Source organism: Populus trichocarpa, chromosome 9 (assembly GCF_000002775.5).
Source record: "Populus trichocarpa isolate Nisqually-1 chromosome 9, P.trichocarpa_v4.1, whole genome shotgun sequence".
NCBI classification, from domain to species: Eukaryota; Viridiplantae; Streptophyta; class Magnoliopsida; order Malpighiales; family Salicaceae; genus Populus; species Populus trichocarpa.
Window position 1 is genome coordinate 11,538,563 of NC_037293.2, and position 15,647 is coordinate 11,554,209.

A 15,647-nucleotide genomic window follows, 5' to 3' on the forward strand; every position below is an offset into this window, starting at 1 on the left:
TACATTATGGACCCTTTTAAAATTGAAGGGTTTATTTATTTATTTATTTATTTTTCATGCGTAGACCATTAATGTGCTGGCTTATTGATGTTGAAACAAAATCTTCAACGTAACAAGTAAAATTCCACGATGCTTCTGTACAAGCCGTGTAAAATAATATATATTTCATATAAATTCTAATACTTAATTAAATTCTTGAAGATATAGCTCAAGAGTAATAAGTCTCTTCATGTCGTTAGGAATTAATTTAATCTTAATGCGAGGAAGATGTTTCATGCACAATTAGAGCCCGTTTGTCCCTCAAATTTTGAAAAATGTTTTTTTTTTATAAAAATTATTATTTTTTATTTTTTTATATCGTTTTAATATATTAATCTCATAAATAATTTTTAAAAAATAAAAAAATATTATTTTAATATATTTCTAAATAAAAAATATTTTAAACCATAACAGACCCCACAATCTCCCAAATCACTTAATTCTTTATAAAAAGGACAGAAAAGAATAATTTAAAAAATAATAATAATAATGCAAGCGCTATGGATTTTGTGATCATTTTTATTGTGTGGTTTGGGTGTGCTCTTTTCTATATAAGAAATAATAAAAGGAATCTAGCCAAGCTAGCTGGTGTAGGTGTAGATAGACATATCTGGAAGACCTTTTCGTTCTGACGTCCGCTCACATGCTGGGGAAGGGCCCGAATGAATAGACCCATGTAGCCAGGCCAGGTAAATGGGCAAGGAATCTCCATACAAACACACCTTGCATATTCTTAGAAACCTTTACATCATCCAGTCCTTAAAGCCTCCCGTCACGTCACTGGCTTCCGTCTCCTTTTCATGGTGAGTCCATTTCCCCTTTGTTTTTTTAGCCTTTTTCTATGTCTTTTTTACCCCGGTTAATTTGGTTTCCATTTCTAGGGTTTTTTTGTTTTAGTTTAACGTGGGTGTCTGGGTCAGCTTGCGCGTATCTCGATTAATTCTACGGGCCCTGAAGTTAACGACCATATAAATCTCCAGTGGCCATCATATGAGCAACCACAGGGCTCGAACCTGAAACCACAAAGGAAGCAAACTTCTTAGTCCCAAACTTTTAACACTGGGCCACCACCTAGATGGTTCATTTCTATGATTTTTACAACCAAGGGTGGTAATGATGGGTTGTTTTTAAAATATTTTTTATTTGAAAATATATTAAAAGATATTTTTTATATTTTAAAAAATTATTTTTGATATTAATACATAAAAATAATATAAAAACATAAAAAAATTAATTTTTTAAAAATATTTGTTAAATACAAAGACGAACAGTTACTTCGTGCTCCGCGCATTTAATTAATGATAAAAGCAAGAGGACCACACTCGAGGTTGAAAATGAAAATACACACACTAGGCAAACATACATGTGCTATGACGCGGTTAAAAGAAGGATGTGCATGAATTGTAAAATGTGTTTTCTGGCTCTTAAATTAATTATTATTCTTGCGTTGCAGGATGCTTTTTGATTTTTTATTTAATTATGTGAGAATAAATATTTTTTATAATAATAATAATTTAAAGTCAATAAAAAAATGTAATTCATTAAGCATAAATTATCTTTTTATTATTAATATATCTTTTTAACAAAAAAATATATTCTGTAGCTATGTTGTTGGTTGCATAAAAATTGAAAACAACTTAAATAAATATATTTATAGAATAAAAAAGTACTATAAATAATAATAAAATATAAGGGAATGAATAATAATATCATAATAATTCATGGTACTCGTTTGAGTACATTTGTTAATGTTACCAGCAAGCTCTAAACGGTGTCTCTCTAAAGTGGAGACAGCACGGTTTTTTTTTGTTTTTTTTTTGTGATTTAAAAATATTTTTAAAAAATTTGAATTTTTTTTTGTTTTAAATTAATATATTTTAGTGTTTTTAGATTTTAATGCGTTAATATTAAAAATAATTTTAAAAAATAAAAAAATTATTTTAATATATTTTTAAATAAAAAATATTTTAAAAACCAATTACAATCATCCTTTCAAACATGCATTGCTATCCGTGCCATTAAGTTTACGCGTCTATTAATTTCTTGAACATTTCGTATTGCCAATAGACACCTGCTTCATTTTCATTATTACTTATCTAATTAATTTAAAACTTTTCATTATCTTCACTTTAAAAAATACATCAGAATATTTAAATTAAAAAATCAACCAACTATCAAACACATTAATTTTATTTTAAAAATCTTACATCACACGCTTAATTTCCTCGTGGGGAAATGCTTTTCACTTTCGGCTAGTAGTTAATCGCCCACCAACTAAATAGAAGTGTGTGTGTGTGTATTTAACAAATGAACGGTTCCAGCTCTTGCAGAGAGGAGGAACAGTGATATCAGTTGATCTACGACTGTTAATCTCAATTAATGTTGTTGTTGATTACCCTGTTCCCATTAATTAATGGCACTGCAATGTGCCAGTTATATATATATCCATGTGTCATGAAGAGCTCAACCTTTCAGAGCATGGGCCACATGTATACTGCAAAATGCCCATGTCCATCAAGAGAGAAAAGAGAACTTGCAGTGCTCCATGAACTAATTTAGCCACTCAGTTCTCATTTCCTTTCATTGAAGTTCGAAAGCAGCTTTCTATCCTTGTCTGCCTTGTGCAAAACGTGAATAATTAACTTGTCAAGAGACAAATGTCAAATAAAGCTTGAGAATTACTGTTGTTTGTTGTTGCTAAAGAAAATAGGAAAGAAGTAATTATGGCCTAGCTAAGAAGAACAATATCTCTTTCAATCCAAAAATACTCAAATGGGTAGTTCGAATAAATTTTGCAAATTTTACCTCTCTTAGTGGTATTCTCTGCTCTATCAGATTTGATGTTAATTAATTAAGTATTGGTTGGTGGATGCTCACAGTTATTGTTAAGGCATATAAATACATAATGAATATATATTGTGATGGTTCACTTTTAGCAGTACTAGGCTAGCTACATAGGAGCTCTCTCCACAGTTTATGGTGTTTAAATGGACTGGATGATGGTTGAATTTTTATCTATTTAATATTTTTTGTCATGATTTGAGCTTTTTGTGACTTCCGATTGCCTGACCGGATATTGTAACATTTGATGTACGCGGCCGAGTCTTTTCCGGCAACTTTGGCCTTGTAAGCACCGGGAAAGCCACCTTGCTGTGTGTTGTATACATATCGTCAGATATTAACAAGCGTATAAGTTCCAAAAGTTTCGTCCCCACATGCTACGGGAAAATTCTCAACTGACCAATTTCCTTGTTGCAGTCACTGAAGCTTTTATGAAGGAGTCCTTGCTACGTCTAAATTTCCTATTGAACTTCTAGTTTTGAAATATTAGAAGATGAAGCGATTAGACAGTGGAGATAATTACTTCCAACGAGTAGTCTTCAACCTCTAATAAATTATCATTGTTGTATAAAAGAAAAACGAAAACATTAGGTTTAACTTTCTTCCCGTTTAATATCCCAAAGTCTGCCCTTAAATTGCCATGGTTACTATCCTTTCACACAAAGATTTAATAAAATCTTAATTCCTTGATCAAGTCCTATATATTTTTGTCATCAAAGGACCAAAAAAAATGATAAGGGATATTGATATTTAATATTAGGGGTGAGCAAAAAAAACCGAGAAACCGAATAAACCGAGAAAACCGAGAAAAAAATAACCGAAAAAAAAAACCGATTAATTTTTTTACAAAAAGTTTCGGTTCGGTTCGGTTCCGGTTTCAGAAACCTGAAACAGAAAAAACCCCAACCGAACCGAACCGGTTCGGTTTAAGGGGTACTATAAATACAAAAAAAAATCGCGTTATTTTTCTTAACCCTAGCATCCATACTCCTGCTCCAGCCGTCCTTCTCCTTGCTCCTGACTCCTGAGCCGCTCCCTCAACTCACAATTCACAATTTCACATCTGTGACAAAATCAATCCATCTTCTGATCTTCATCTACTGGACCACAGCCAGCCACATCTCTTTCCCAGCATATTCATCTTCAAAGTTCAAACGCTAGTCAGCCACATCCCTCTCCCACCGGCCACCATCTTCATCTTCAAACCCCAGTAAGTCACATCCCTCTCTCACACGGTCACACCCGATCTTGAATCGCAGGACACACACCACACCGGCTACAAGCCTGAAAGATGGCTCAATGAGGATGGCGTGCTTCAGCAAGAAAGCCCTTTCAAGTTTATAGCTTTCCAGGTTAGTGAAAATAAAGATCTGTCTAATTCACTTGATTAACATTCAAATAAATTTTCTGCTGCCTTTGCTGTGCAAATCATTAAGATCTATTTTCAGTGCTTGCTCAGCTTAACTTTATGGACTCCCATCTCGTTGACCAAATGACTAAAATCAGGCTTTCTGCTGGTTAACAGGCAGGGCCACGGATATGTCTTGGGAAGGAATTTGCTTATAGGCAGATGAAGATCTTCGCGGCTGTCTTATTGGGCAGTTTTATTTTTAAACTCGTTGAGTCCAACTTTTGATCCAGTCAGGCAGTCACCTCCCTCTCTCACATCCGACCTTGAATCATGTCACAACAGGTATGGTTTCTTTTTTTCTGTCAATCTCTGTTTTTTTTTTTTGAACATATGCTCTGTGATTCTGTTTATTATGAGCTTGATGTTATTACATCAGGGAGAAAAATAGGAAAAAACAGTTTCCCCGAGAGGCATTTGTTTTAAATATCATTGCTAATCCATTATTATGGTATGCTGTTGCTGTGTGCTAAAAAAACAAAGAATTATGTTTATTATCTGTGTTAAAAAAAGAGGGGGGGTTTGGTGGATTGTAATTTATCAATTCTGAAAACTAAGTTTTTTTTATTTTATGAAAAGAGAATAATGTGTATATATATATATGTTGCTGGGTTGAAATTACAAAATACAATATATGCTGCTGTGTTCTATATATATATATATATATATATATATATATGAAAAAAGAGTAGCTTGGATTGAAGGGAGAAGTTTTCTTATTAATTTGCCATTGATTGTACTCAACACCCTTACTTTGGATTGTTGATCAATTCCAAAAATAATGAAAAGTTCATGATATATGCTTGAGTTTTCCTTTGGTTTGCAACACTCACGAATTTAAAAAAGAGTAGCTTAATTAAATAACACATTTTGCTTCATACTCCCTTCTCACCCATGTTTCTGAACTACTAGATTTACCATTCGAATGTGTCAGGATAAGAGAAAATAGAACTGGTTGTCCCATATATATATATATATATATGCTGTATATATATATATATATATATTTTGTATTGTATTATTGTCTATTGAAATTACAAAATGCAATCTCAGCACCCAGTAGCATAATTTTTTTACAACATATCAACCAAAATAAAAGAACTTAACTTGTGAAAATAATCTTTAAAAGTACAGTTGAACTTATGCATGTCATACTATTGTTAATCTATTATAAATTATTGGTTTTTAACATGTTTTCATTATGTAATAACAGATGGAAACTACTCAAATTCAAAATGCTTCATCTATGGGCACTACTCCAACATCAACTACTTCTCCAACTTCAAAACCTAACGCAGAATCAACCAATGCAGGGTCCACCACAGATACAAAAGGTAAACAACCTCAGGTCCTTACATCTAGGAAAAGAAATGCTGATGATAAAAAGAAGTCACAAATTTGGGATCACTTTACAAAACTTGATGTTGATCCTAAAGCCCCTAGAGCTGAAAGTAATTATTGTGGAAAACATTATGCATGTCATACTATTGTTAATGGCACAAGTAATATGTGGAGTCATTTAAAAGTGTGCAAGAAGTTCCCTTTTGTGGTTGATAAGAAACAAAAGGTTTTAGTATTAGAACCTAAGATAGAGAAGGGTGAATTGGGAGAACAAAATGTGGGAAGTCTCAAGGCAATAGGTTATAATTATGATGAATGTAGACAAGCACTAGCAAAGATGGTTATAATTGATGAGTTGCCTTTTAATTTTATGGAGGTTCGGGGATTTAAATTGTTTGTTAGGACTATGCAACCTAGATTTGACATTCCTTCTCGTTTTACAATTATGAGAGATTGTTTGAAACTTTATGTTGAAGAGAAGGATAGATTGAGGACAGCTCTTAGGGGTCAACGATTGTGCTTGACAACAGATACATAGACATCAATCCAAAATATTAACTATATGTGTTTAACAGCTCATTGGATTGATAATGACTGGAATTTGCATAAAAGAATTCTTAATTTTTGTCAAGTTTCCAATCATATGGGTGAGACAATTGGCCAAGTTATTGAGAATTGTTTGTTGGAGTGGGGGATTGATAAACTGTTGACTATTACATTAGACAATGCAAGCTCTAATAATGTGACCATTTCATATTTAAAGAATGTGATGAAAGATTGGCCAACTAATATATTGTCAAATGAGCACTTGCATGTTAGATGTTGTGCACACATTGTAAACCTCATTGTATGTGATGGCTTGAAAGAGATTAATGATTCAGTTGTTAAGATTCGAAATGCCATTAGATTTGTGAGATCTTCACCATCGAGGCATCTTGCATTTAAGAAGTGTGCTGAAAAGTTGCATATAGAGTGTAAGAAATCATTGTGTTTAGATGTTGCAACTCGATGGAATTCAACTTATCTTATGCTAGAAGCTGCTGAAAAGTTTGAAAAGGTGTTTGTGAGGTTAGGTGAAAAAGAACTTAGGTATATAAGTTACTTTTTGGAGGTTGATTCAAAGGGGAAAAAAAAAAACATAGGGCCACCTGGTTTGGAGGATTGGGAAAATGCAAGAACTTTGGTTAAGTTCTTAAAGATCTTTTATATGGTTACATTGAGATTTTCTGGCTCATTGCATGTCACATCAAATTCTTTCTTCAATGAATTGATTTACATGCATACAAACTTGTTGCAATTGTGTAAAAATAAAGATAGTATTTTAAGTGGAATGGCGATGAATATGATGTTAAAGTTTGAGAAGTATTGGGGTTGTGAAGTAAATCAGAATTTTTTGTTATATGTGGCTACTGTCTTAGATCCACGTTTGAAGTTGAAATATGTGAAATTTTGTTTTAGTGATTTGTATGATTATGACAAAGCACAATTGTTAACAACTAAGGTGAAAGATATTTTGGTGAACTTGTATGAGTTTTATTTGAAAATTGATGAAGTGGTGGATAATAATAGGCATAAACAGGATGTTAATGCTATTAATAATGTGGAGGTAGATGTTAACACTTTGGCTCGATTCAAAAGACATTTGCTAGAGGTGGATAGTGTGGAAAATAAAAATGAGGTTGAGAGGTATTTGATTGAAGGTTGTGAGGATCCTGATGATGATAAGTTAGATATTTTGGGTTGGTGGAAAAGTAATGCTTTGAAATATAAGACACTTTCAAAGGTTGCACAACATGTTCTGGCTATTCCTATATCCACAGTGGCTTCTGAATCAGCATTTAGCACAGGTGGTCGTGTGCTTGATCAATTTCGAAGTTCTCTCTCTCCAGCAACTGTTCAAGCACTCATTTGTTGTCAAAATTGGTTGCATCATGGATCAATTCCAACTGATATTAGAAGCTTGATAAATGATCTTGAAACCTACGAAAACCTTGAGTCAGGTAATTTTTTTTAGAAATTTGCACCTTTTATTTTGTTATTTATTAATTAAATTGTTTGCAATCATCTAACATGTCTAATTTTTTATTTTGTAGAATTTGGTGGAAAGTTACATTTAGTAACAGATGATAATTAGTTCAAAAGTTACTTTGATGGTAAAATACTACTATTTATTTTTACATATTCTAATTTATTTTATCATGTTATAATTTTAGATCTTGATTTTCAGGTTTTGATGTCAATGGTATTACGGAATCATAAGTGCAATGTTCTTGTTAACTTGTTGTGCTTTTTGATTAAGATGATGTGCACAATGAAGATTTATATTTTTTGCATGAAGTATTTTATTTTTTATGGCAATGTTATTTGTTGTTTTTTTAAGCCCATTTTGAAGGCAATGCTTTGTAATTTTAATTTTAATTTGGTGTGTGTGTTATTTAAATTTTGATGCATGAGGAGTCCAAACTCCAAAATATAAATATTAGAAAGATGTGCAACATATTAAACATAATATTAGCACTAATAATTTAATATAAATGAATATTTAGTGAAAAAAAATATTAAATATATTATAGAATTTTGTAACAAAATTAGATGATATTTACATTAATTACAAGCCCATCAGAAACCCATCAGAAAGCCCATTAAAAAGCCCAAAAAAGCCCAAAAAGCCCAAAAAAGCCCAAAAAAACAATAATACAGGTTTTCCGGTTTTTCTGATAAAAAACCGAACCGAACCGAACCGAAACCGGTCGATTTGAACCGGTTCCGGTTCGGGTCCGGTTTGAATTTTTAAGTTTTTCAAAATTTGATTTTGGTTAGTTTTTTGGGTAAAAACCGAACCAAACCGAATTTGCTCACCTCTATTTAATATTTCTGTTATCCTTTCCAGTTATCTACCGAAGACAATCCTGATAAATACAACTTTGTGCAACTTAGAGATTAATGGAGCCATGCTAGAAACAAAGAGCACAAAAGAGATCTTCAAATAACAGATAAAAACTGTCAAAGAAGTATCTCAACCCAACAAAAAACTATACCGTCTAGCTAGCATGCTTGTACTACTGAAAGAAACAACGGAAAACAAAAACGAATTGAAAGAACTCCAATCTTTTATATTATTCTGTATAGGCTAGCACTTTAACTAAGAAATATGGATTCTAATTTCACCTACAGTGGGAATGATCTGATAAAAGGTTCCCAAAAACATTCTAATTTCACCTACAATGGGAATGATCTGGTAAAAGGTTCCGAAAACATTCTACTCCGGTCTACTTAATGTTGGGCTCTGCTCGTGTTTTCTTGCCTTTTATTTTGCTATTTTTCTTTCTCTCTTGTTCATAATTCTCTCCCTACCAACTAGATTATCATTGATGTATTGGTAATCTAGTTCTCTTTGAATAAATCTCCACTGCTATAAAAAGACAAATACGAAAAGAGCTTGTATTTGTGGAAAGTGCGAGTCATCTTGAAAACGTTCTGGGCAAATATATAGCTGGGATATTCCTTCAATTAGTACGAAGTGAAGAGCTGAAAAGGGCAGTGTGTGCTTCTAGATATGAAAAATAAATGATGAGTTAACTTGATTCCTTATGTCATAGATTACCCATTACATTTGCAATGATAATGTAAACAAAAATATATTATGGTACTCAAGTTTTCCAATTACAATCTTATTTCGGATACCATAGACTTAAAGCAAGTACTTAGTTGCTTTTTCTACATTGAGATTTATATCCCTTTGATGCGCCTATAAGGAACTGGTGTTACATTTTTATTGTCTTCTTGGCTATGATTTAACGCCCATGATATATACGTTAAAGACAAGAAGTCATTTTCTTTGTTTAAATCCAATTAATATCATGTGAAGAGCAAGCATGACTTGGATCACTTTAATCTCCTTTTCGATTATCCAATTTCTTTTAGAGTACGAGCTAGGAGCCTAGGACCACTCAAGGAATTGTAATAATTTAAAAAAAAGGAGGTGGTGACCCTAACTTCAATTGGGTAATTAATAAGGTAGCTAGAACCTGGAATGAGTGTGGTCCATGCTTTTCATAGCAATGGCTATGACACTTAACATGCAAGATGCCTTAGCTCCAAAACACGACAATGGTGACTAGGCGTGCACTTTGTGATACTTGAGCGCTCCACACATGAGAAGCAATAGCCCGCAATTAGAAACTAAATTGATATATATATATTTAGTTTCCTACGTTCCAAGTTCTTTTGGTTAAATCTTTTTCTATCTCTTCTGTCTTTAATTTATTTATAGCTTACTGCTGCAGGATAAGCAAGGCCGGAAACCTATCTGTGACAGTTATAGCTCCTTAATTAATTTGTTAATTGGCCATTTGCCCGTTTTTCCATCGATAATTAAGAGGGTGGGGCATATTTTTATCATCATTAATTGATTAATGGGCTAGCTACCTTTCCTAACGAAAGGTTACCTTAAATTTCAAGTTTTTCCTATATATATATATATGGAAAATACGTAAAAAAAATGAATGATTCCATAAAAGAAACCTTCACAAGGGGATTACCTTCAATATTGACAAGTTTTCTCTATTAATTTATTTTCAATTAATGTCCTTTAACGTCCATTTTCTTTTTCTTTGTTTGTTTGGTGTTCATGGAATTAACTTCTCGTCTGTGTTACTAAATTTAATTAATTCTTTCACGAGGCTTATAATTTGACAAATTCACAGTCGTACTACATGACATCTATCAAAATATTATGACAACGTCGTCTAAATCTCTGTTGAATTTATTGAAGTTCAAATATATATTTTTACTGGCTATCTGAATTGGCTATAGGCATGGATTTCTTGTGTGGTGAGCTTACTTTTTATTAACTTCTTTTATATAAATGAGAGGATATTTCCAGAACAAAATGGTTCAAGTTGTCTTCAGATGAATGCACAGATTGGATATGACACGACATACTGTAACACAAACACAAATTCAATACTTAATTACTTAGGCTGCGTATGTATAATTTATCTGTCATTTTTCTTCAGAGAAAACCCGAGGCTGTCTGCATGCGTGTGTCTTAAATTCACAGATATACAATAAAGCTAAACTATACTACAAAACCAATGACAGAAATTGTTGAGTGGCATGGCCTTGAAGAAATTGAGGCAAATAACTGGCTTTTAAGAATAAAATACTTACAAATGAAAGAAAAACTTGGAAATTAATGCAACTGATTATATATACATCACCTTAATTACTTGATGGTAAATATATCAAGAATCCTGAGTTAAGTAAATTAATTTATATTAATAAAAAACAATGTTGTTTTTTTTTAAAAAAAAATCATTAAGTGGACAAGTTCATTCAACACGGGTTTTTAATTAAGTTAATTGACAAATGATCTTTTCATACCTTTCTAGAGGCAAATTTAATAAAAAATGTGAAAATAATTAAATGTTACACATTTTAAAAAAAAAAACAATGCGCTGGATGTCGCCGGTTAGTGTCCAAATAATTAAATATGTGAGTAAACGAACCCTTTCCAAAAGAATAAAGATCGAAGCAGAACCCTTTCTCAAAAACGAAGATAAAAAATTCCAAGCAGTACACTTCAATCTAATTAAATTAAAAACAAGAATCAATTTAGTGATTCCCCACGTCGGATTCCATTAATTAAAGAATAACAAATACTGCATTATGGTTACGTAAAGTAACCACAACTCTGGATAGAAATGTCAGAGCATCAATGGACGAAGCTTATGGATACGATACTCCCCAACCACTCAAGTGCTTGGAACATGTTAGACGAGGCCAAAATTAAGCATGTAAATATGCTTTGGCCTCGAGAATCTGATATTAAAAATTGTAAATCATGGGGCGGTATCAACCACCTTATCCATGGTTTTACGAGCAATTTATTGAAGCCTTAATTCTCCTTTCGCTTCCAGTCAAGAGGAGCTAGCTTCATCGTTTGGCAATGCTTGGAATTGGATAATCTATCTCTTCAGGGGATAAAAAAGAGTACAGATAGCAGTTGACAGTTTCTTGAACTCATCGGGAAAGGTTGCATAGGGGGGAGTGTGTCAGTTTATTTATGAGGAGTCACATAAATTGGTCTAATTAGATTGTTACTTCAGACAAACAATAGCAGAGGAAAAGTACCATGGACTAGTTAAAAAGGAGAGCAGACATAACATTCCATATATACATACTTGCATAAAGAAAGAACGAAAGAAAGAAGAAAAGAGAACATCTAATTAAGCTAATATGTAAGAACGAAAGAAAGAAGAAAAGAGAACATCTAATTAAGCTAATATGTAAGAACGAAAGAAAGAAGAAAAGAGAACATCTAATTAAGCTAATATGTACAGCTTTCAAGGTCATGTGCAGTGACCAATAGCCACCACAAGGGCACATGCGCCTATTTGACCCATTAAAATCATCAGTACGCCAATAACCTCGAAGGGCATGCCCTACATGCATGTCCTAAAATTGTTGGGCAGCTGATGTGTTTTCAGGCTTCCCTTTCTTGAATCACAACCGGTAAGCCACCTCTAACGGTGGCTGTAAGACCCGGGCTGAACCTTGGTACTTGATTCGGATCCACAACCCGGGTGTTAAACCCTCGGATTATAGCGAGAGCAACAGCCTTCATCTCCACTAGGGCCATTTCCTTGCCTAAGCAAATCCTAACCCCAGCATGGAAAACAGTATACTTAAACGGGTTTGCGGGCACAAAAACTGCATTCTTTAACCATCTTTCAGGCTTGAATTCGAGACAATCTGGTCCCCAAATCTGCTCCATTCGACCCATTGCATATTGATGATATGTTACTCTAGTCCCTTTAGGCACAAATGTACCGTCAGGAAGTATATCGTCCTCTTGAGAAAACTTAGAATCGAATTGTACTGGGGGGTACAGTCTCAAACTTTCATGAACTGCAGCATTTAGGCAATGCATTTCACGCATTTCTTGAAAGCTAGGAAGGTCTTGATTCAACCCCATGACCTTTTCTGTCTCCGCTCGAATTGCTGACTCTACTTCTGGACGTTGTGATAATAACCAGAAGAAACTGGTTAGGCCTGAAGCAACAGTGTCGCGACCAGCTAAGAGAAAGCTTACAACAATGTCTCGGAGATACTTCTCATCAGTTATGGACGTCATGAATCTTGATAGCAAATCATTGTTCTTAGAGAAGCCTGCTTTTCGCCTTTCATTTATCACTCCCTCAGCTAACTCATTCACCTTCTTGATTGCTTCTTTAAGTTCCTTTTCTGAGCCTATGCTTAGTAGCCTCTTGATCTTCCAGACTATTGGTGATGGTGCTAGGGCTCGCTCAGCAGATAACTTTGATGCGGTATCAAAAGCTGCAGCAAATTTACAAGCAGGCAAAGATAACTCGAGGCATCCGGGGTCTAACCCAAATGAGAATTTGCAAATGTTATCAAAAGAAAATCTTCTGAACACATCTTGCAAATCCAAAACTCGTTGTTCATCAGCAACTGATGACAAGAGAGGAAGTAGCCTGCTACGAATCTCAGACATTATGAGATCAAAAGCATGCATTCTTATGGAAACACTCCCTAATTCCAAGCTTGCCATTTTCCTCTGAAACTTCCAATGATCACCATCAACATTAAAAATACCTCTACCCAAAAGATCACCCAAGAGTGCAGAGAAAGGTTTCCCTTTTGGGTAGTTCTCAAATTTCGTCTTGAGCATGTGCTCAACATTTTCAGGATTAGCAGTGATGATGTTGCCAAGAACATGGACATGAATAGTACCAGTTTTTGATTTTCTAAGAAGGTGAGTGTACCAATCACAAAGATTAGCAAAATCTTTGGTCCAGCTTGAAGAAAGATAGGTCTTGCAAACATCACAATTACACCATGGTTTCAGCCTCAAAACATAGATCAAGAAAGAAAACAAAGAGAACAAGATGGTAAAACCAAAGAAAAGAAAACTAAGAGCAGCTACAAGATCCATTCAAGAAACCAGGAAAAACAAAGAGAGTGTGTTCTCAAAGGAGTATAGGAAAGCAAGAGCTGAATGCTGTAGGGCAAATGAAATGGAAGGGCGGTATATGTAGCAAGATTTCCACTGTTGTCTATCTTGAAAACGAAATGGTGGATCGCTAACTTGCTACTTGCTAATTGCTATCCTATCCAGTTGTGACTTTTTGCTAGCTAGCCATCAGCTGTCGAGGCCTTGGAAAATATAGAAAGTTGCAAAGTCCATCAATCAAATCAAAGGTATAGAAAGTTGTGGCATCAATTTGCATGAATAACGCGTGCGCTAAAGAGCGCTGTGTACTCGACATGTCCTGTTGAGGAAAAGACATTCAACCACGTGCTCTCTATTGTTATTTTTTCTTCCCCCCCCCCCCCCCCCCCCCTGTTTTTGGCAGTTGTCTTGTGCCTTTTCTTTTTTCTTGGTATGGAGAATTTCTTTTTTCTTCTCATGTCGGTTGGATTGTGTGCGGAACCGCCAGTTGATTGCTTCTATATTCCATATTTTCATGTTATCAAAACCATTTTAATATTTAAGGAGAGGGTTTTTTTTTAAGATTAGGGTATTTTGAAGAAGACAGCTCTAATATTTAGGAATACAATCGTGCTAACGATGAAATAAATGTTTTTCAGTTTTATTAACAGAACATATAAAAAACGTTGATGTTTTACCGTTTGATTTATTGTTTATCTCGAGCGCTATCACAGCGAACCGTTACAGTGCGCTCCCAAAACTGTCCTTGGCTTATGTGTTGTTCAACTGTTCAAGGCTGGTTGGCAGGGGTAGTTTCGGGTTTTGAATAATTTTCATATGGATTTGTAGTAGTGGTTGGGTTGTTGTTATTTTCTCTCTCAATCCCAAAAAGAATTATCTTAATTGATTGATTACGTAAAGATGGAGTAATTAAAGGCTTCTTACTTCTTAGAACACTGTAATCGTGGCAAACGGAGCTTCAAAGTTTGACCAATATTTGATATGAAATCAAGAGCGTGATCGAGAAAAGTTATAAAAAGGGAAACAAATCCATTAAACATCTCTGTTTTCTATCTTTTTTTCATGGTCAAGTGGTCCTTTGTAAGGGTCCAGTGAATTTATCGGAAGATCAATTTTTTTATTATCTTGGCGTCACTGTTTGACACCTGTAATCACTACTCATACACTAATAACAACATTAAATCAGTAATTAATATATATATATATATAAAATACTCCGGTGCTTTAGGCCGTAGCAGAGAGAAGGGATCAATCTTCTGATTTCTTGTATGTAGAGCGAGTTCTAACATTCTTGCCAATTTGACCAACCATTCAGTGCTGTTAGACTATTAGCACTTCAAAACAATTAAGAACACGTTTCTCTGACTTGGCCATGCGCCCAACACAGGCTAGCTGCTTGCATGCGCTTGCGCTTGCAAGGGAAGGCACATTAAATAAAAATCTGCCGTTGAATTAAATTTTCGAACATTAAAAAAGATCGCTGCTAGCTGTACCTAAGGAATTGAAAATCTTGCAACGATCGAGGCATGTATCTGGCCCAAAAACCAATTCGGATTGTATTTATTAGAAAAGTGGACACCCTTTCATCTTCCCAGTCCCTCTGTTCTTAATTGCCTTTACTAATGCCTTCGTTTTGGAGAAATCTTGATTTGTAGTTTTCTTAGATAGTGGCAGTATACAATTTTGTTATCTCAGTATTCAGCCGTAGTTTTTTAGCTATATTATATTAATTAATAGCCGAGACTACATGTGCCATTAAAAGTAAATAAAGTAATGGTAATTATTTTGTTTGTTTTTGCATTTTAGTTAAATTTTTTCATGTTTTAAATTATTTTTTTGTGTTTTTAGATGTTTTGATGTGATGATATTATTAAAAATAATTTTTAAAAAATAAATATATATTATTTTAATATATTTCTGAATAAGAAAACACTTTGAAAAATAATAATCACTATATTTTTAAACAACTTTTTAATAATGCAATGCCCGGTCCTCCTGTATAAATATTAGCATGCTTAAATTCAATACCTAGATTGTCTG

At 33.8% G+C, this 15,647-nt stretch overlaps 1 protein-coding gene across 1 annotated transcript; it reads right to left on the minus strand.

Moving 5' to 3' along the window:
* Window positions 1–11,747: 11,747 nt before the first annotated feature.
* LOC7474945 (cytochrome P450 94C1) lies at window positions 11,748–13,773 on the minus strand. The gene has a single exon (XM_002312869.4). The coding sequence runs from the start codon at window positions 13,587–13,589 to the stop codon at window positions 12,117–12,119; it is 1,473 nt and encodes a 490-aa protein (XP_002312905.3). The 5' UTR covers window positions 13,590–13,773; the 3' UTR covers window positions 11,748–12,116.
* Between the last annotated feature and the right edge of the window lie 1,874 nt (window positions 13,774–15,647).